General features: G+C 40.1%; 1 protein-coding gene across 3 annotated transcripts in view; it reads left to right on the top strand.

The window, feature by feature from the left end:
* DGKI (diacylglycerol kinase iota) overlaps positions 1–15,022 on the top strand; it is a 215,363-nt gene extending 200,341 nt beyond the window's left edge. For 2 of the 3 annotated variants that reach the window (XM_015866633.3, XM_032445594.2), the window contains 4 exons: positions 1,413–1,533; positions 8,347–8,383; positions 10,491–10,590; positions 11,306–15,022. In XM_015866633.3, the coding sequence (XP_015722119.3) occupies positions 1,413–1,533; positions 8,347–8,383; positions 10,491–10,590; positions 11,306–11,422 (375 nt within the window). In that variant the 3' untranslated portion in view covers positions 11,423–15,022. The remainder of the gene's footprint in view (positions 1–1,412; positions 1,534–8,346; positions 8,384–10,490; positions 10,591–11,305) is intronic. The other variant, XM_085521361.1, reaches the window with a different exon arrangement.
* The last annotated feature ends 4,473 nt before the right edge of the window (positions 15,023–19,495 follow it).

The raw sequence follows: 19,495 nt of genomic DNA, 5'->3' as shown, positions 1-19,495 counted from the left end.
ATCTGGTGTTAGGCAGCACCATTCAGCCCAGGGTCCATAGTGCGCTGTACAGAGCACTGTGTCAATTATCAATAAGTAGATCACTGTACTGGCAGATGCAGCACTAAGCAACAGCATAGTTCTGATGCAGCTTTACACAGTAAAAGATGTTTTATTGCAGTGATGTTGGTGGCCAAGCAACTAGAGTTGTTAAAGACATTTTAACATCTTCCTAGGCAACCACAGGCCAGGTAGAATTAAACTCGGTTTAATGCCTTACTGTCTGATAGATGTTTCAAAATCAATAGTGTTTTGGTATGGTCAAGTTTCGGTACCTTGCTTTGGTAGGAAAAGGCGTCCGTGTTAAAAAGCCTTTTCTCAAAGTCTAAAGTTCCGTGCCTGACACTTATCCAGTCTGTGTGTGTCAGCAGCCAAATAGGGGTTTGCAAACTTTTCCTGAATTTGGATGAGGAGTGTGATTAATGATTTCAATACTATCTGCAAAAAGCCTGCTTGGAACCATTCATAAAAATGACAGAACTGTTAGGGCAAACCTTGGCCTGCAGAGGTACCTTCCATTCCTTCTCCCCTAGCGCAGTAGCTGCAGCATCTAGGGAATGTTCCTCAAACAAGCAGACATAAAAATATTGTTCAGTTTCTGCTTCTTGGAAGCTTTTTGCCTTAGTTTGCTTTGACAAGGAAACTTGTCCTTCTTCAGTTGTCTTGTGTCATAAATAATGTGTCTCACTGCCACCTATTACTCCATCTTTTCTGCAATAATCTGTATTACAGGAACAGACTTTACAGCAAATTTGAGAACTGACCGGTGGATGTTCCCTGTCCTTATTCTGAATAGTGCTCCCCTCTCAGAGGGCTCTGAATAAGAGGGAGAATGTGAGAAGGAAGATCTATGGCAGCTCAAATCCAGCTCCCTGTGGATTTCTAAGTCAGAGTTTTCTGGTTTAGTCAGAAAGCATTTACTTTTGCTCTGCTTCCTTTACTGATCAAAAAAAAAAACACAAAAAAACAAAAAAAAAAACCCCAAAAAAACGTGGAATTTTCAGGAGATAAGCCAAAATTTTCTATCAAATACATATATTTTTAAATTTCCTTACAGCTTCACTGGAAGTGTTTTTGCAAGCATTTATAGCAAGCAATAATTCACCACCCATACAGCAGCAATGTCTCATTGTTCAGGAAATATGATCTGCTCTTGTTAACCCATATAATTGTCAATGCTTCTCGTTTAAGATATATATTTTTTTTTTCATTGGGGGCTAAAAGCTGGATTTAATGTAATATTATATTTCATTGCATTGCATTGTTGTACTGATCTCCTGCGGAAATTAATACATGATTTGCCTGCATATCTGTTTTTCTGCTTCTCCTGCATTATCCTTCTTTATGGGTATTTGTGTGTTTTTCTTTCCTAGTTCATAGAATGCTGTAAAAAAGGAGCCAATTTGCTAATCCAAGGACCTGATCATGGCTCCTTGTTGCACCACGCTGCCAAGAGTGGGCATGGCGAGATTGTGAAGTATATCCTGGAACATGGTGAGTCAGTGTGCAAACCTACAGAGAGCTGTACTGCAGCCAAGTGTGTCAGCCAGGTAAAACCACACAGCTCAGTATGGCTGGGAGCATCCTCACTCATTGTCATCACCCTTAGCCAGATGTTCACTTGCAGCAGGCATAAGCAGTAGACTAGGAATGGCAATGGCAGTGATGCCTCCAGATGAAGGGAAATGTAAATAATTATAGGTTTTGAGGAGAATGGATATTTTCACAGTTCCATCAGTTGTGATGCTGTGGAGACCCAGTGTGATGCTGTAGTTTGCTCTCTGTCATGAGACTCTGTGGAATTAAATTGTTTTCCTGTTAGAGCATGTGTTGTAGAAAGCATCTAGACTGTGTAAAATCATTAATAGAAATGGAAAGTCCCTCCTGCCATTGATATTATTTCAGTATTTAATAATAATGGTTAGGAAGCCACACATTTGTTTCTAGACTGGATTTGCCTAGTTTCCTTCCAATAGTTTGTCTCCTTTTTTCTTAAGAACACATGATAACAAAAACTTATGATATCCATTTAAAATATTTATATTTGTATGCTGTGATCTTGCCATTTCAGTTTTCACCTTTAGACTCTTTTTAATCTTTGTCAATAATAGAATTGCAGGCATGCTTACATGGGCTATGTAAGAATTCATATGTTTGCATATGTTTGAGTTAGCAGTATTTAGTATTTTATTTCTGCCTGTTCAAACTACTGTGATCTTGTTCACTGATTGCTGGAAAATTATATAGGCTGTAACAGCATCAGTGTTCACAAACATGGAGACTGTCTCTGGCAATTATAATGTATTAGCTAATGCCTGAAAGTTGCTACAAAAATTTCACAGAGAGAAGAAAAAAAGCACTACACAGAGTAAATCAGGAGGCAATAATCCATTTGTTGACACTAGTTTTAGTTGGGGGGAGATTTGGCTTCAGCTTGTCTAATCCTAAAGTTTAGGATTTTACATACAGGGTGACATAGTAGGTTTAAGTATAGGTACAGTAGTCAAAGTAGTCATTGGAGCCAAGTATGTGACCCAGTTTACAATTAGTTACCTGTGTACTTTATTTGTTTATCTAAACATAACTGTTCAACATAATTTGCTCTTGGATATCCAGGACATCTGCATGGGTCCATTGGTAACATGCAAGGCCTGTAGAAGACGACTCATATCCTTCCGATCTGGCAACAGGAGCCCAGTCAAATTCTCTGAGAGTCAAATCTCTGTAATTCCAAGTTCACACCAAGGCCTGCCCTTCAAAATATCATAAAATATCCATATGTGTGCCTCTAAATTCTCTAGATAGACATAATTTCACTTAGTCCTCTTACCCTTTCTGTTTTTTTTCTCCTGGTGCACATGACCGGTGCCACTTCACTCTCATGGATGCCTCTCCAAAACTTTTCTTAGGCACACATACCTTAAATTACACACTGACCCAGTTACCATTCTTTCAACGAGGGTTTAAAATGAGATCATTTAAGCTGGTGAGGATGTGAGCAGGAAATCCATGGGAATTTTTGAAGTGAATAGAGAAATGTAGGGGATTACGGACAGTTAGACAAAGACAAACCAGAAGGTTGAGCGAATGTCAGCTCAGTTCCTCTCTCCCCCTTCTGTCCCCAAGGATGACAGGAAGCTTTTGCAGCTTTCCAGACATATGTCCTCTGGGCTTCTCCAAATGCATTGTTTGTTTAACATTCTCTGGGGATCAGAGAGTGCATGGGACAATGCTCTAATAGGGGCCTCCTCTTTTCTCCCACCAAGCAATTAATGAATCTCATTTCTACCCTGGGCAATTCTCAGTCGCAAACAAGCTCTCTTGCTGAATCATCATCATAATGTCCTTGTTTTTATGTTGTGTTCTCTGGCACCTGGCATCTGCTCAGTAATAATTAGTGTATGAGACCCTATGCAACACTACTGATATCTAAGGCTTTCCCTGTATCTAACTTCTCATTTCGGCTGATAGACACCCTTGATAGAAATGGATCTTGCTCTTCTTCTGGCCATTATTTTTGTCCATCTCTAATTCCCCCATAGTTTGTCTGTCATAGAGTTTATCAAGAACACTTGACTAGAGATGGTTAACATTAATAAGTGCTCCACAGCAAAATACTCTCCAGAACACAGCACAGGAAATCTATTATTAATCACAGAGAAAATCTTCTAAATGTAGTTCAAACTGTGACCAACAGCAACAAAAAAATGATTGTTAGCTATCTGGTGTGAAGCTACTGGGGTAAATTAAATGTGGTACAGGAGTGGTAAATCCCCCAACAAACACACCGCAGGCATAACACTGAGATTGTGAAGGAGAGGAAATGGTGTTGTGCTGTCCTTTGTGGTGATGGCTTTAGGCTTTCTGCAAATATGCAGAGATATTAATATGAGAGATTACACTGTGATCTTGATCAAAATGATTTCAGATGTTAGGGGCAGAAAATAACCCATCAAACAAAGAGATTGCTGTGATATCAGTGGACTAGCGTGAGCCTGGAATAGCAGCTGAAGCAGCAATGCAGTAGGTGTTAGAACAGCTGCAGTGTAGTAGGTGTTAGAACAGCTGCTTACTGCTGAAGGAATAATCATGTTGGTTGCTGTTCCTTCAAAGCAATTTCTCTCCATCTCCTATGCATGTGGGGAAGATACACAGGCCTACACATTGTTTAAGAAACCTTCATAAGTCAAGGGTCTTTTTCTTCTATTGAGGGGGTCACCTTTTAAGATCTGTCTGTAGCTGGGCTGAGAAACTCTTAGCAAGAAACTGAGGGCCAAACTCAGTAGGTATCAGAACAACATCTGTTTTTTGCTGCAGTCAACTATCTCACGCCCCAGTGCTTACACATTAAAAAAAAGAAGTTAACTGTTTATTTCATTCACAAAACCAGTAGAGAATGCTTAAGAATCTCAGTTAGAAAAGGATCTCCTAAATCATTGCCCGTACTTGGAATCAAACTTGATTTGAAATCTTCATCTGGAAGCTCTGAACTGTTTATAACAGTTATTGAAGACCAGCAATCCAAGACATATCTTCTTCTCTAGAAGCTCAAAAGACAAGCAAGAGTTCTGTAGTTAATCTAAGGAATGTCAGTTTTCAACAGAACATTACTTAAAATTACTTAAGAGTTTGTGTTGGAAACTTCTGGTGGAATAGTTAGTCCATGCATGAACATCTTTGTGACCTCTGTCCTCAGTGTCCTTGCTCCACTAGATAACATCCTCTAATAAACAAGAGAATACATTTGTTGTTATTATCATAGGGCTGCTTTGTTTGTTTGTTTTGCTCTGTGACAGAGATCTATGTTGGGGACAAAGTCTGTCAGAGATTGAGTTTGTCTGACATTCACTGATAGCTCTAGATTTGCAGAATGTTTTATAGTAGGAGAACATCTGTGAGATGCATAAGTATTAAATAGCTCAAATTTCCTAGAAGGCACAAAGTATAAAACAGGCTATTTTGTTTTCTAGGTTTACTAAATTTGAGGTTAACGTGAGTGAGAGATAGTTAAAATGGAAGGCATCTTCCCATTATTGGACCACATGACAAGTTACAATAGACATCTAGAGCCAAAAGACACTAGTAGTCCAAAACTGACACTGATAATCTTCACATCAGGTAGAAATGAGGAGTGCAAAGTTGGGGGGAGACCTGAAATAGTTCTACTTTTGCAAGTGGCTGTTACTTTAAAAATATTCCCTCTTTGAGAGTAATGAGCCATATCCACTTTTGTTCTATATATCAAAATCTTAATTAAATTATTAACCAAGGAGGATTTTGACAGATGAACTCCCAGAAATGCTGCTAGTGGAAGACATTACTGTTATAAACAAATTCACTTCTTCCCCAGTTCCACGGAGGGAGGGACTGACAGGACCAGGGTCTGGCAAGTGTTAATAACTGCGGGTCTCCTGTGGGTAGCTGTAACTGCCTCCACTGGAGAGGGCAGGGTATGTTGCAGTCCTGGAGGCCTTTTGGACTGCATGGTGCTGTATATTTTGGAAATGCCTCCTTTTGCCTCTCTTTTATGTTGTAATGAACTCAGCTAAAGAGCAGCTGCTTTCTAGTGTCTCCTTCTCTTGCCTCCTCCTGTCCCCAGCTTGGCCTGAGAAATTAGAGAGGGGCTTTGGTGGAGTGAAAGGAGGCAGAAGGAAAGAACGAAAAAGTTAATAATTCTACACAGACAGTTTATTGGAGATGTGAAGGAAAGAAAGTGATCTCAGCTGGGCTTCCCCTCAGTGTGTCATGCTTTTCAGCTCCTTTCAAGCAAACTTCTCCCCCCTGTCCCCATCCTGCCATTCTTTAGTCCCCAAGTCTCGCTCTCTCTCTCTCTCCCTCTCTTTTTTTTTTCTCCCTCTACCTCTCCACACATTTCTATCTTTTGTTTTTATTTCCCCCCCTGCTGTTTTCCTTGATAGAAATCTCACTCATGCATTTCCCTTCCGGATTTCTATGGGGTTATTTTGTCCTCTTTCTCTCTGCGTCTTGGTCTCCTTTTCTTTCTTTGCCTCTTGTCCTGGAGTAAAACAGCCGCCTCCCTGCTGGGTCAGGATGACATTGCCGTTAGCTTTCCCAGTGCCAGCCCTTCCCACATCTGTGCAGCTTTTGTCCCAGGGCAGAGGGGGATTTGGAATGGTCGGTTGGCAGCGCCAGGGAGACTGATGTAAAAATGAGGTGCAAAACAGAGTGGAAAGGGAATTAGGAGGAGAGCGTGATGTGGTTTAAGAAAAGCACAAGCAAAATAAATGAGAAACAAAGGAAACAACTCAGATTGAATGTGAGTTGGGACCATATAGTTTTAGAGATAAGCTAAAGAGAATAATATGAATGAATCCTGGCACCATGTCATGCTATAAATTGATTAACTGCAATATCTAGCCTTAAGTCTGACCGGGGTGGAGTCAGGTTGCTCCCACTGGATGTTTTGTTTGGAATAGTTTGCTGAAGAGCTCCCATGTGCACTGGTAGGATGTACCTGGCACCTGTTTAGGTTCATACTCATAGACTGCTTACTCAGTCCTCAGTACTTGGCTCCCGTTCTGACCAGTTTTCCATTTTCCTGGGTTTCTTTCTCATCAGACATACTCTGTTCCAGCTCTTCTGTTCTCTCAGATCACATTCTTCTAATTTCCCTCTCTTTTTTCTGTTCTTACTTGAGCAAGAGTGTGCCCAATGCAGCCAGTTCAGTTCAGATACTTTGCTACATCACACCACAACCTTTTTTGTCCCCTCTATGAGCAGAAATACTCTATTACTAAGTTAACACTGCAGGTCATTCGTTGTACCTTTCTCTGGGAGGTAGTATTGGAGCAAGCCATGGGAAATGGCTTATCAAACCTTTATTTTTGAAGTAACATGATTTTATTTAGTCCAGAGAGATATTATTCATCTAGTTGTTGGTTATTTGGTTTGGTTTGGTTTGTTGTCATTGTTGTTTGGTTTTTATTGTTAGATTCTTAGATGTTATTTTCTCAACAAGGGAATTCTGCTATGACTTCTGTATCCTTCTGTGATTACAGAAATTTGTAGGTTGTGGTTATGCTGCTTTTGGATGGGGCGCAGTAAACCCACAACTGCTAAGTGAAACTGCTGTTGAGAATTAGGAGAGCTAGGAGAGTAGCTAATGAGCTTGGAGAACTGCTGCAGTAGGTATGCAATGCTCTGTGCACTGGGTTCTAGGCATGCTACCTTTTTGACCACCTCTTTCTCACGGTAGAAGATGAAGGGAAGGAGCTATTTGCAGTTCCAGAAGCCATGGCAACCAACTCTCTCAAACATACTGCACACATATGTTATAAAAGGAGTGAGGGAGTGATGGACTGCTCTGCTCCTCTTCAACATATACTCAGTAAAAGAAGTGAAGAGAGGTTGTGTGCAGGCCTTTGTAAGTAAATAGTGTGAAATTCCTCAGTTTCAGGTGAGATTTGCCATAAGCTCTTGAGGATGCTTGAATTTGAAAGTCAAAGTGTGAAGAGAAATATTCATGCAAAAGAAGAAAAATTTCTGTAAAGTTTCACTATTCCTCATGCTAAATGCCCCATACCATCTGGTACTATGCTCCAGAGCAGTGGAGAGAAGAATAATAAGGAAAAGTTCTTATTTCAAATGCTATCCAAATCCTAGCTTTTCCCTATTACTGTAATTCAGTGATGGAATTTGCTGCTGTAGACATCTGCCTGTAGTGAATGTCAAGAACAAAAACACATCAACAAAATGATTTTTTTTCTTTTTTCTTTTTTGTCTCACTTAACAAAAAACTTTTCTATTTTGCTTAACTTTACTTTCCTGATCATTGCTGACCAGTTGAGTACAGGATTTGCATATCAATATAAAGACTGCTGGGAATATTCCACCCTGATCTACATTCTGTATAGTGCTGTTAAATAGAGTAGCACAGGGATGTCATTCAGGACAGAATTTGGCTAATTTCAACTTCTTAATGACATTTTCCCTCTAGTACTAACAATAGATTTTAACTTGCAATATATCAGGGTTTCCATTATATCAGCATTTCCAATGTGCTCTGCTTATGTGAACCACTTAATTGAGCAAGGTGAAGAGTGAGAAAATAAATGCCATGAATATTCATTCCCAGTATAATTTAGAAGCTGCTATTCCCTAGCACTGAGACTCCAGCAGTGACTGTGCATTCAGAATTTTGCTAGTGCAAGGGTTTGTGCAAGCAAATGTTACCTTGAAGTTTGGCATATCTGTGCTAACTGAGGTGTTGTTTTCTTTTACATATTGCATATGTGCATTTTCATTTGCAAACAAATGCTATATAACATATTTGACTGTCTTTTGCAGGTCCATCTGAATTACTGGACATGACAGACAGTGAAACGTAAGTACAGTCTACAATGTCTGCTCTTCACAGTATTTGTATTATGTTAGCCAACTTCTTTTGTTTTTCAAAATGGCGCATCTCTTCAAAAAATAACAAACAGAAGTGCTTTCAAATCTGAAAACATACATATGATACATATGTAGCTTTCAGGCCTAGAACAAATGATTCTTGAACTCCAGAATTTTTTTCCTCTCTATTGCTTCCCATTTCTCGTAAGTCTTTCTACAAAGATACAAGTTCTGAATTGAGCTTTGATGTTTCCACAATCTAGTCAATGAAGATCAACATGAAGGACTGATTACAAGTCAGGACAAGAGTTTTCTTATTCAATGCTGGTTGCTCTACCTTATCTGTTCTAAACGGACTCAACTTGTGCAATCAAAGATTTCTGTCAAGTAGTTAGAAACTCAATCAGTTCTATTATTATTTAAAAGAAAAAAAAAATTGTTTCCAAATCTCTGCATAATCAGGGTATCACAATAATATAAGTTGCTGTGGAAGTAATGCTTTCTCTTTATTTCTATGGAAAATATAACGCATGAAAAGAATGAAAGAACACCCTATTCTCAGCTATAAAACACTATCTTTTCAACCTAGGTGCCACCATTTGCTGTACAATTTCATTAGCAATGAACAAGAAGCTGTGTGCTGCACACACAGCAATGTGCATGACAATTCCAAATGTATTTTGTCTTTCTTATTGCTGCTGTCAAACACCACCCACCATCTCACTGTGCTCACATCCACTGATTGGTCTCCATAAATGTTCAGCAAGTGTCAAAGAATGTCAGTGGGTGCCACTTTGGAGGAATATGGTGACACACCTTTGCTTCATATGCATTTCCACATCAGATGCCATTTTGTCAGAATGCTCCTCTGCTGACATCTGCCTCATTGCAACAGACTGTAATGGGGTACTGCTCATTACCCATCCCACAATGTCCTCTTCTTTACCAACATTCTCTGTTAGTTCTGCACGGGGTATTTACGGACAGTCCACAGGTGGTGAAGTCCATATGGACCACCTCCTGCTCCTTGTACAGTGGTATAGTGGAGAAATAAAAGTGCAAGTGAATATAGTTATGAGGGCTTCTCTGTCCTATCACCACCTCTTAAAAATGAAAAGTTCAAGCCATAGCTGCTAGCATGAATTTTTCTTTTGATTCTTGGAGTGAAAACAGATATCATCCCCTCCTGAATCTAGCACTCATACGTTAGTGATAGACAGATTACAAAGTTGCCTATTAATATTTAACTTGCCCTGTAATAGACTGAGACTGAAATTCCTTTCTGGGATTGTATGCTTTACTGCATCTGCCTTATTACAGGTAATTTTTTCATCTTGGAGTGCGTGTAATTGCCCTACTTGCTTGACAGTAGTACTACAGACACCTCTTCAAGCTGATCAAACTACTTTCCTCTTATTTCTAGTCAAAGCTGAATTGGCTTCTTTAACCTCATTAGTACAGTCATTCTCAGAATCCTGCTACAAGTAGACCCACCCTGAATTAAGAACTTTGCAATAAACCTGCACTTACTCCTCAGCTTTCTTTTCTGAAAAGCATGTGTTCAAGCTTCCTCAGTAGCTTCCTAGTCCAAAAGTACAAAACAAAAACACAGATCTCCTCTTGTGCATCCATGATGGGCAGGTATCAGAACCAAGGCAGCAGGTGTACCAGTCGTGGCTTTGATGGGCATGATTTTTCTATCATGCCTCCAAGAATGAGATTCGGGTGAGAAAAAGCAGGTAGAAAAGATACTGTTCTAGCTTAGCCTTCTGTGAAATAAAGTGTCCTCTTTGTCTCTGCAGCAGTTAGCAGAACTGCGGGTTAGATGGGAATGTGACATTTTTGCGCTTCTGAACAGAAAAATGTGCCTGTTTCTTTCCCACTCCTCAGTTCTCCAACTGCTATTTGTGCACTGCAGGCTTTCTTACTGAGTCAAAGGATGTAGGTGCCACGGAGGAGAATGCACAAGTCTGCCTCTGCCAGGAAGAAGCAACCTTGCAGAAATACATCATCCCTTTCTGTTCACTGAACCTTCTGTTTTGTAAATGCTGCTGAGTGTGATGTGTCTCACTGCTGGTTTCTGTACTTTGGTCTAGGGGTGAGACAGCGTTACATAAAGCGGCCTGCCAACGCCATCGTGCCATCTGCCAGCTCCTGGTGGATGCGGGAGCCTCGCTGAGAAAGACGGACTCCAAGGTAACCCAGCCTAGTCAACAAGTTATAAAACACTTCAGCCAAGCGAGACTGATCAGCATCCGACCCCGCTGTGTGCATGATTGAGGCTTCCCTGTGTGTGCCAGGAACAGCTCTTTTTACACATTTTTACTTAAAAAACTGTATTGATTCAAACAAATACAAGTGCCTTCAGTTCAGTCCCCAGTGTGGGTCATCTTCACTATAGTGAGAGCTTGGCCTCAAACTATTCGGTATGTTGGATGTGAATGAAGCATCTCCGTGGCACAGCAGCATCCTTCTCTTGTGTGGTCAAAAGAGAGGTCTGTGGGCAAGGACCACCTGGGGGAGCCTCGGTTTTTTGATTGCACAGTGTCTATGAGGCTTGATTGTTGTGGCTGACTTGCTTTGTGAGGATGGCTAACCATCTTTTTTGTCCTCACTTGCCCTTGTGTTCATTGGTGTGACACTAACCACAGCTGTCTTTCCATGAAAGCTTGGAGAAAGAAGTTGTATGGGAAAAATTAAAACCTAAGAATATTATGCAAAAACAAACAAACAAAACACACACACACAAACAAAATACACCAAAAATCAACAAAACAGTCTAATTGATTGGGAACATGGTACAGAATCAGCCCCACTTCTGTCCTTCCTGTAGTAATTCTTCTGGTTATGTTTTCATCTGGTCTTCTAAATATGTTAGCCAAAAATTTTTCTTCCTGTTTATTTATTATAGGGTAAGACTCCTCGTGACAGGGCTCAGCAAGCTGGTGATCCAGATCTGGCCTCCTATTTGGAGACTCGACAGAATTACCAAATGGTTCCCCATGAGGATTTGGAAACAGCAGTCTGATGTCTGAAAACAGAGAAGAGGATCTTCAGAAATAGCAAGGCTGTACCTGAGCACTTGGGCATCGCGTGAGGAAGAAGCTGATGGAATCAACATGTCTCTCGCTCTCGTGGAAAATATCAGAGGACATGCCACCAGTTTCTAAGGGCTACAGAGTCTTGCCACAGAACGGTTAGGTTCCATAAGCTAGCCCATGATGGATGAGGCGGGACACTCAAAGGTCTGTGGAATCCACGGGCCATGGAAATTTACCTTAATTGCTTCCAGCAAGTAGCATGAACTTCTCCCATGTTCATCTGTACAATTTATTAAAAAAAAAAAAAAAAAAAAAAAAAAAAAGAGAGAGAGAGAGAGAGAAAAAGAAAAAAAAAGAAATTAGTATGGGGGAACCAAACTAACTGAGACATTAAAGCACCTAACCAGGCCCTCCACCGTCCCTACATTTTCTTGCATACCTTTAATTCTCCCATTCCTCTCACTTGTCATCTGGTAAATAGTATCTGTTTTCTCTGTGTTTTCACAAATGGTCAGGCAGTAGCAAAAAAAAAAATAAAAATTGAGGAGCTCTGGAATGCCCTTAGGAAGAAAACATTTTTACCTGCTGTGTTCCCTCCTTTGCTATCCATTTGGAAGCTGCATCCTTGGTGTTCTGTCACTGGGGAGTTTTTCTCACTTTTGGAGAGGATTCTGCTTGTTGCCTTGTTTTCTAGAGTGTGGTGCACAGTTCAGTTTACAACAGTAATAAAAACTAACCTCCTCGTTATTGCTGCATATATGCTTATGGTATCCTGATGAGACAGTCATTTGAATAGAAAGATTATCCAATGTAGCCACACTGTATGACAGAGCAGAAAGCTATCCCTAGGGTTTCTTGCACCACTGTTGTGCTTATAATGACCGGACAGTTTCTGTCAGCATTCAGGCCTGACTAAAAACTAATAGCTATGTTTTGGTTTGATTTCCCCCCCCCGCCCACCCCCCAATTCTGGAAAGATGGGTTTTTTGACAAGGAAGGGAAACATAGGAGGTTATCTGTCAGCCATGAATAAATGAACAAGTACTGCATACATTGGGAACAGGAAAATTTCCTCTGGCTGAACCTGTAAACTACCTGATTCCCCAAGGGGAATGGAAGAAAGTTTTAAAGAGAGGCTCTCCCCAAGCAAAAGGACATGCATCAGCTCTTTGCCTCATTACTCACTATAGGCTTGGAAATTTAAACTTGCTTAGCTGCTGTAAAGGCCTGCAATTTCTACTGTACTCATCTGTTCTCTGTCTTACCTCAAAGATTATAACTACAAAAGAAGAAAAATCAGACACACACAGACATACAGAAAATTTTCACCTTCAGGTTTTCTATCACTAAAGACAATTCAGCTGCCAGAAATAGCAGAGCTTCCACTTTGCCCAGTTCTTACGAAGACACTCATGGCCCACTTTTTGCATAATTCTTGCAATAGATTTTTGAATTTTGCTTTGCTGTTTGTTTTGAAATATCATGTAGTGATTGGTTTCAAATGCATTTCTAGGAATAGGTCTTTGGTAGATGTCGATCATCAAGATTACGTGCAGTTTGGAAACCATGGAAAAAACTCAGGTCATTATTCAGATAAGTTTTACTTCCTCAGTAAAAGTTGTGGAAATTAAATGAATGACGATCCTATCTTTATTGTTTTTTAAGTTTATCTTTTCCCTCCCTCTTTCCTCCCTCCTTTTCTCCTTCCTTCCCTCCCTCCCTCCTTCCTTCCCTTCTTCCCTTTCTTCTTTTCTCCTTTTCTCCTTTCTTCCTTTCTTCCTTCCCTCCCTCCCTCCTTCCTTCCTTTTCCTTCCTTTTCCTTCCTTTTTGAGTGATTGTTGTGGCAGAAGAAGGAAAGCTAAATATATATATATATATTATTTTATTTTTTCTGTTTTAAAAAGTTTATTTGATATGAGCGAAGTATTTCTTTAGTATTTCTTCCTCTGGAAGGAAACTATATATATTTGTAATCAATTGATCAGTGGCGACATGAAATGTATTTTGTCTTTTTTTCTATCTTTAATTCTCTTGTTTGAGAAATAAAATATGAAAGCCAAATTCCTTCCCTTGATAATAACACAGGGGCTTATGGTGAAGGTGTATATATTGGAACTTAATTTGGCAATGGTTAAAATAAAAAATCAGAGTATCATTTTGGTGTATATGAAACTTCCATAAGGAAGGCCCTCACCCTCACAATATGGTTTCATGGTAGGCATTGCATCATTTTCTAACTGTGAGGAAAGACTATACTGTAATATTTCTATATATTTGACTTAAAATATGAACGACGCTAGTATCAGTTGTATCTTTTTGCTGTTTTACTGATGTGAGAAACAGAGAGAGCTTCAGTGATACAAGGGACTGGATTTTGTCCTGTGCTGAGGCCAGGCTGGGGCCTGAGCACAGGATGCTCAGTGAGCACCTTGCAGTCCCTCATGCTTAAGTCACAAGAAGGTGGAACAATAAAGGCTTGCTCTGATCACAGGTAGCCTCTAGAAGCCACGTGTGAATTGTTACACAGGGCTGGGTCTGGTCCCTCTTCATCTCCTGTAGTGCTCCCCTTGGTGATATGTCTCTTGTGCCCAGGGGTTGTGCGCTGTTCACAGAAGGGGCTGGCTCTGGAGTAGACAGATTCCCTGAGCTCCTTTCTGCCATTTGGACTGTTCAAAGTAGCTGGAGTACACATGAGGGAGCCTGGCTTGCTTTTTTCCTGAACAGCAGGAGTATGATGCTATGATCAGAGCAAGGCATTTGTGCTTCTTGAAAGCTTACTGCTCTGTGAATGCGATAAGAAGCAGTTACCGTGTGATGGAAATAGACCCTGGGGCTGGAGTTAGGACAGGAGCTGGCTGGATGTAGTGCCTTTTAGCAATCAAGGTGTCCAAAGCACTGCACAAGTAATGCATTAGATACTGGTGACTTGTATGTGGATAACAGAGCATGTATATTATTTTTTGTGATGGCTTATGCAGAGCCAGGGATATCAGAGTTTGGTTCACTAAGGGATGAAATTTGGGGCAAGGATACAGCAGGATTATTTTCTATTCCTTCCCCCATGGTGTGAGATTCCTACTTTTGGACAGCCACTAGAAACAGGTGGACTTTAGCCATTAATGGTAGCACACACATATTGAATCTCTTGAATACTTGGGGTCTAGCTTAGTACAGTATCATTTGTTCCTGCACTGTGTAGAGCCCACTGGAAGCCCACTTAGATTACACATGAAACATTTTTATTTACTGGAAGTGTCTATTCTGTTGGTATGTCTATATATGTGTGTATATTGCTATATATATGTATATTTATAAATATTAGTATGCATATATATAGACTCATGCACACTTTTAGGACTGTGCCATTTGAATAACAAGGTACCTAGGGATGCTCAGATACTGAGGCTGGTGGACTGGCAAAATGTCATTTTACATTTTGATTTGTTATTAAAGGGGACCCTTTTCAGTAGAACTGAGGAGCTCCTGAATTGTTCCATTGTACTGGTTTGCTATCTCATTCTGGAGTTAAATGGAGGGAAATAAAATATTTATAACATTGATAAAATAAACTTACTTTTGTTATTTAATAGCATCAGTTACTTTTATTGTTTCTTGCTTCAGTGCTAGAGATATCACTCTGTGTTTTCCAAGGCATGATGGTGTCATTTCTTTCTCACTAATTATAGCACCTTTCAATATTGTGAGGTGTAAGGCTGAATGACTCATGCAATACAGGAGGACTGCAAGGCAAATTTTGCACTGGTTCACAGAATTGCTCTCAGACTCCAGTGACTCTCTTACTATTTCAGATGGAGACTTTTCTGTGGTTTAACATTTTCAGATATCTGTAGGTGTTTTTAATGACATCTGTCACTTTTCGTTGCTGCAGCAGTATCAAATCGTGCTGTAGCCTGGGTTCTGCTACCTAAGAACTGTCTTCTAGAAGTACTATAGACATAAAGAAAATAGAACAGAGTTTATATTTTGTTGCCATTGATCTTTCCAGTTGTATTTGCAGAGATGACACTTTGTGGATGAATAGTTGTGTTTTATTTTTTTCTGGTATGGCCGTGGACTACGCTATAAGCAGTATTTAATGTCCTCTTTTGCTCATTTTTGCTCATTTACCCTTTAATGAAAATCACTAGCACACAACCTCACTGTTGGAAGATGACTGTTTTCCCTTCAGTCTGTACCAGATGCCTGCTGTGGGGTGCAATTATGTGCTGACCCTTTCAGTTGTCAAAAACATGTTGAGAAGATCTGATTCTCAGTAAAAGCCATGAAATGGACAAGGTGCATTGGTAATCTAAAGTTTGCTGGTGTTTGATACGCAAGAAATATGTAAATATGCTGGAAGTATGGATACTTTGAAAAAAACTTTGAGGACAATTATGTCCTTGCAATTCATCTATTCCAAGAAGGAAGCAGTTCTTTATGCTGATCCATCTGAAGTATGTCATTTTCTTTCCTCCATTTTTTACATCTTATGCATCAGACTAATGTCCTTGGAGAAGTACTTTGCAAGAGTGGTGTTTGTGCTTCTGTATAAGAACTCTTTTACTATATTGAAATTAACATTTCTTTCTCTACTGTATCTGTTCTTTTCCATTCATCAGACATTATTTTCTCTCTTTATTCTCCTTTTGAAATCTGAGACAAAATGACATTGGTTATTTATTTCCTCATTAATCTAAAGCCTCAAGAGGGAGTATCTTTAGTTATTTCAGTGGTCCTCTTAGCAGATTATCATACAAGTGTGCCTTTCTGGATACCTGTTTGACCGCAGGATATAGTATTACAGGGTTTGCTCATCTTTTCATTTTGCTTTCTTAGCAGTGGAGCAGGCAACTATTTTTCTTAGTAATGGATAGCTACAGCTTTAAAATCCCAGGAGGTGCCTGCCAAGATCAGTTGATTGCAATGGAGACTCGGTAATGTGCCAAAAGTGACTTGCCAGCATATTGATGAAGACCAGAATTTTATGCAGAGGACGTGTCTCAAGCGTCAGTGCTTTAACTCCCTTTGGAAAGGCAGCTCAGGACTGCACTGTGAAAATGCTTCAAGAGTGGTTATAACCCAGACTTACATCCAGCTCCTGGGGCAAACGGAGTACTTAGAGGGGCCAGGATGTTTCATCCTTTGCTGAGGAGTTACCAGTGCCCATAGACTGCAGAAGCTTGGCATAGTCTGCCCCAGTGTATGCTAAGTACCTGGATTCTCACTTCTGTATCCAGCAGTCAAAGCGGGGACTGTGGCTAAGTGTACTCCAAGTTGTACCGTGGCACCATGCTTCTCCTGACTTACCCTATATCCTCTGTCAGTATCAGAGCTCAGGGGCCTCTCTCTCTAACACATTTCCAGCACCCTTGCTCATGGCTGTACCAACAGGGAGCAGTGTTCTCTTGTCCCCTCTACACGTGCACTGTAGCAATGAACCCCCACCTTGGCCAAGGGATTTCCTGGCCTGTGTATGGTGCTGCTACTGCATAGGGAGGAAATTTTTCCCTCAGGCCTTGATCACGCCAGTAAATTCATTACATTTGACTTCAGTGATTAGGCAGGCTTAGAGCTGAATAACCTTACTGTATTCAGCCATCAGAGTGCATCTTGTCTCCTGCCTTATTTATAGGGTGCCACATTCCAGTCTCAGCTGCAGTTTCTTGTTTCTCAGTTTTTTGGTTTTTTTTTAAGACAATCTATCCTATGCTGTACACATGTATTCAGTTATCTTGAGAGGGAAAGACAAGCCTCTTGTTTTAAAAACTCCTCATTTTGATGTAACACACAACTACTAAGAAATCTAAGAAGGGATGCTTTCTAACAAAAGCAGTTGTTTCAACATAAACACGTCTACAGTTCTGGAAAGAATTCTATGCTTAGCCCTTTAAAACAGTCTAGCTTATGCTCCTGTTTCCCTTTTATGGAGGAGGTTTTGGGATCCTAAACCAGCAGTGATTCTACTGAAACTTACATACAAGAAGGTGAATAACTGAGAGGACAGATGAGAGGCTTTCTTCAGTACTTTGCTTTATGCTGTTTTGCCCTCATCTATTAGAAACAGAACGCTGATAAGGGAACGATATTTCAGAGTTCCCCGATATGCTTTGACGTGAAAGAAATAAGCACCATTTGTTTTAGCAGTATAGTACTACATATGTAATTGCTTCATCTAGAGCCAGCCTCTTTTTGCTGGCAAAGTGTAACACCTGGCTCTTCAATTAGTCCCTGTCTAGGAGTATGCTTGACGTGTAACCTACCACTCAGCAACGTGTGTGTGGTTGCAATCCAGTGCTCCATCATGACAAGTGCTGCAGCAATTAGCTAAGTACTAATGCATGAACCACACAGCAATTCATTACTTAGCCTTACCCTTTATTTTAATGAGGGAAATGGCCTTCTGGTTCCAACTGTCTTAATGACCTTCAGTTATCACATTTTTTTTCTTCAGCATGTGGCAGAGGGAGGGTGCAGTTCTTGCTCTTACAAGTATTCAGAAATATAAGTCTTGCCTAGAAACGGTAGGAACCAGTTAGATTTGTAGGTATGGAGAAGAAACTAAAGAAGCTCTTGTGCTTGATTCAACAAACATGAGTAATTTCAACTTGGCTAATTGGGGTCTTATGAATAGTCCTCCTTATATAGGATTGTAAAAAAAAATATATATATATATATATATATAAAAATCCTATATGACATTCACACAGAAAATGAAAGGAGGCAAGGTTAGAAAAGTAACGCTAAGCTGGATCCCAGGAACGCGAACTCTACAGAATGGATTCTGTAAGCATTGCTATTTTCTGAGCAGAGAACTGCAATGCTAATGGTTGAAGATCACTGTAATGAGTAATTTATCACAATTATCATATATATCCTCTTTTGGGGATGCCAAAGGTTTTCTTTCCAAATGAATGGTAGGAAAATCACATCAAAAGACATGATTGCTACAGGCCAGAAAGCAGATTACTGTCTTCCCTCTCCTCTCCCCCAGCTTGTCTCCTTTTCCAGAACCATTTTTTGTTGTTGTTGTTGTTTTTTTTTCTTTCTTTTCTTTTTTTTTTTTTTTTTTTTGACTCAGAAGGGGAGAACTATCACTGATGTGTTTGTTTGAATAGGAGTAGGGTGCAGCTACGAGTTTTCTCCTATGGTCTTTCCACTACTGTAATAGTGTCCCTATCTCCTTGGCGCATGATAGCAGTACACTCACATCAATCCGAGAAAAGACGTAAGCTTGCTGGCTGCTAATGGCAGGAAGGAAATGGAACATAATTTTATTTAAATCTGATTTAAAATCATCTTGAATGCTCTTTGCTTTTCCTTCCTTTTATTTATTTATTTTTTTCCCTGTCATTTTCAGTCCTTTTTTTCACTGTCTTTGCTTTCTGATCAGTTTTCTTCCTTAGTTCACGCTGCCTTGATTTTTGACTAGAAAGGTCAAAATTCTGTTCAGTTTTTTGCCTCTGGGACACTTCTGCTTGACCAGCATCGCAGATGGCTGGATGTCCTCTGACCATACCCAGCCATAGGTAGGAATATTAAAATTCTGCTGTACTGGGACATGCAGCACTAAAGGCACCTCTGAGGGTAGCTGTAATGTCTCAGGATTAAGCAAATGGGAAGCCTGATGGACTCGCACATTTTGCATGTGAGCAGTTGCTTACAGCCTTCCCAAAAAAGTATTAATATTAATAGGGAAAAAAAAAAAAGTTGTCTTTCTTTGTTGTTGTTGCTTGGTTTCATCTGTTTATTTATTTATTTATTCATTTCTTTATTCTGCTCTCACATTCCTCCTTTTCACCATTTTTTTTTCTGTTAAATAATTTTTGCCTGGGCAAATGTGACTGTGCTTCTCTGTGATGTGCTTGCAAGAAGTGGCAGCTGCTTCCAATTGGCGAGTGAGTGTGCTGTTCTTTGGTGTGAAGTGGCCGGTCCTTCTGCTGCCACACTGCTTTCTGCTCAGAAAAAAATCATGGGGAGATGGCAGGGCCTTATCAGGTTTTTTTTTGTTCCGTTTACTTGTCACTCCAGAGTGATTCTCTTCCATCTGCCTCCTTTGATCA

The sequence above is a fragment of the Coturnix japonica genome, chromosome 1, assembly GCF_054131305.1.
Source record: "Coturnix japonica strain WE chromosome 1, WE-NBRP24, whole genome shotgun sequence".
Lineage (NCBI taxonomy): Eukaryota > Metazoa > Chordata > Aves > Galliformes > Phasianidae > Coturnix > Coturnix japonica.
The sequence above is the reverse complement of the archived record's forward strand: the minus strand, read 5'-3'. Positions and strand labels throughout refer to the sequence as shown.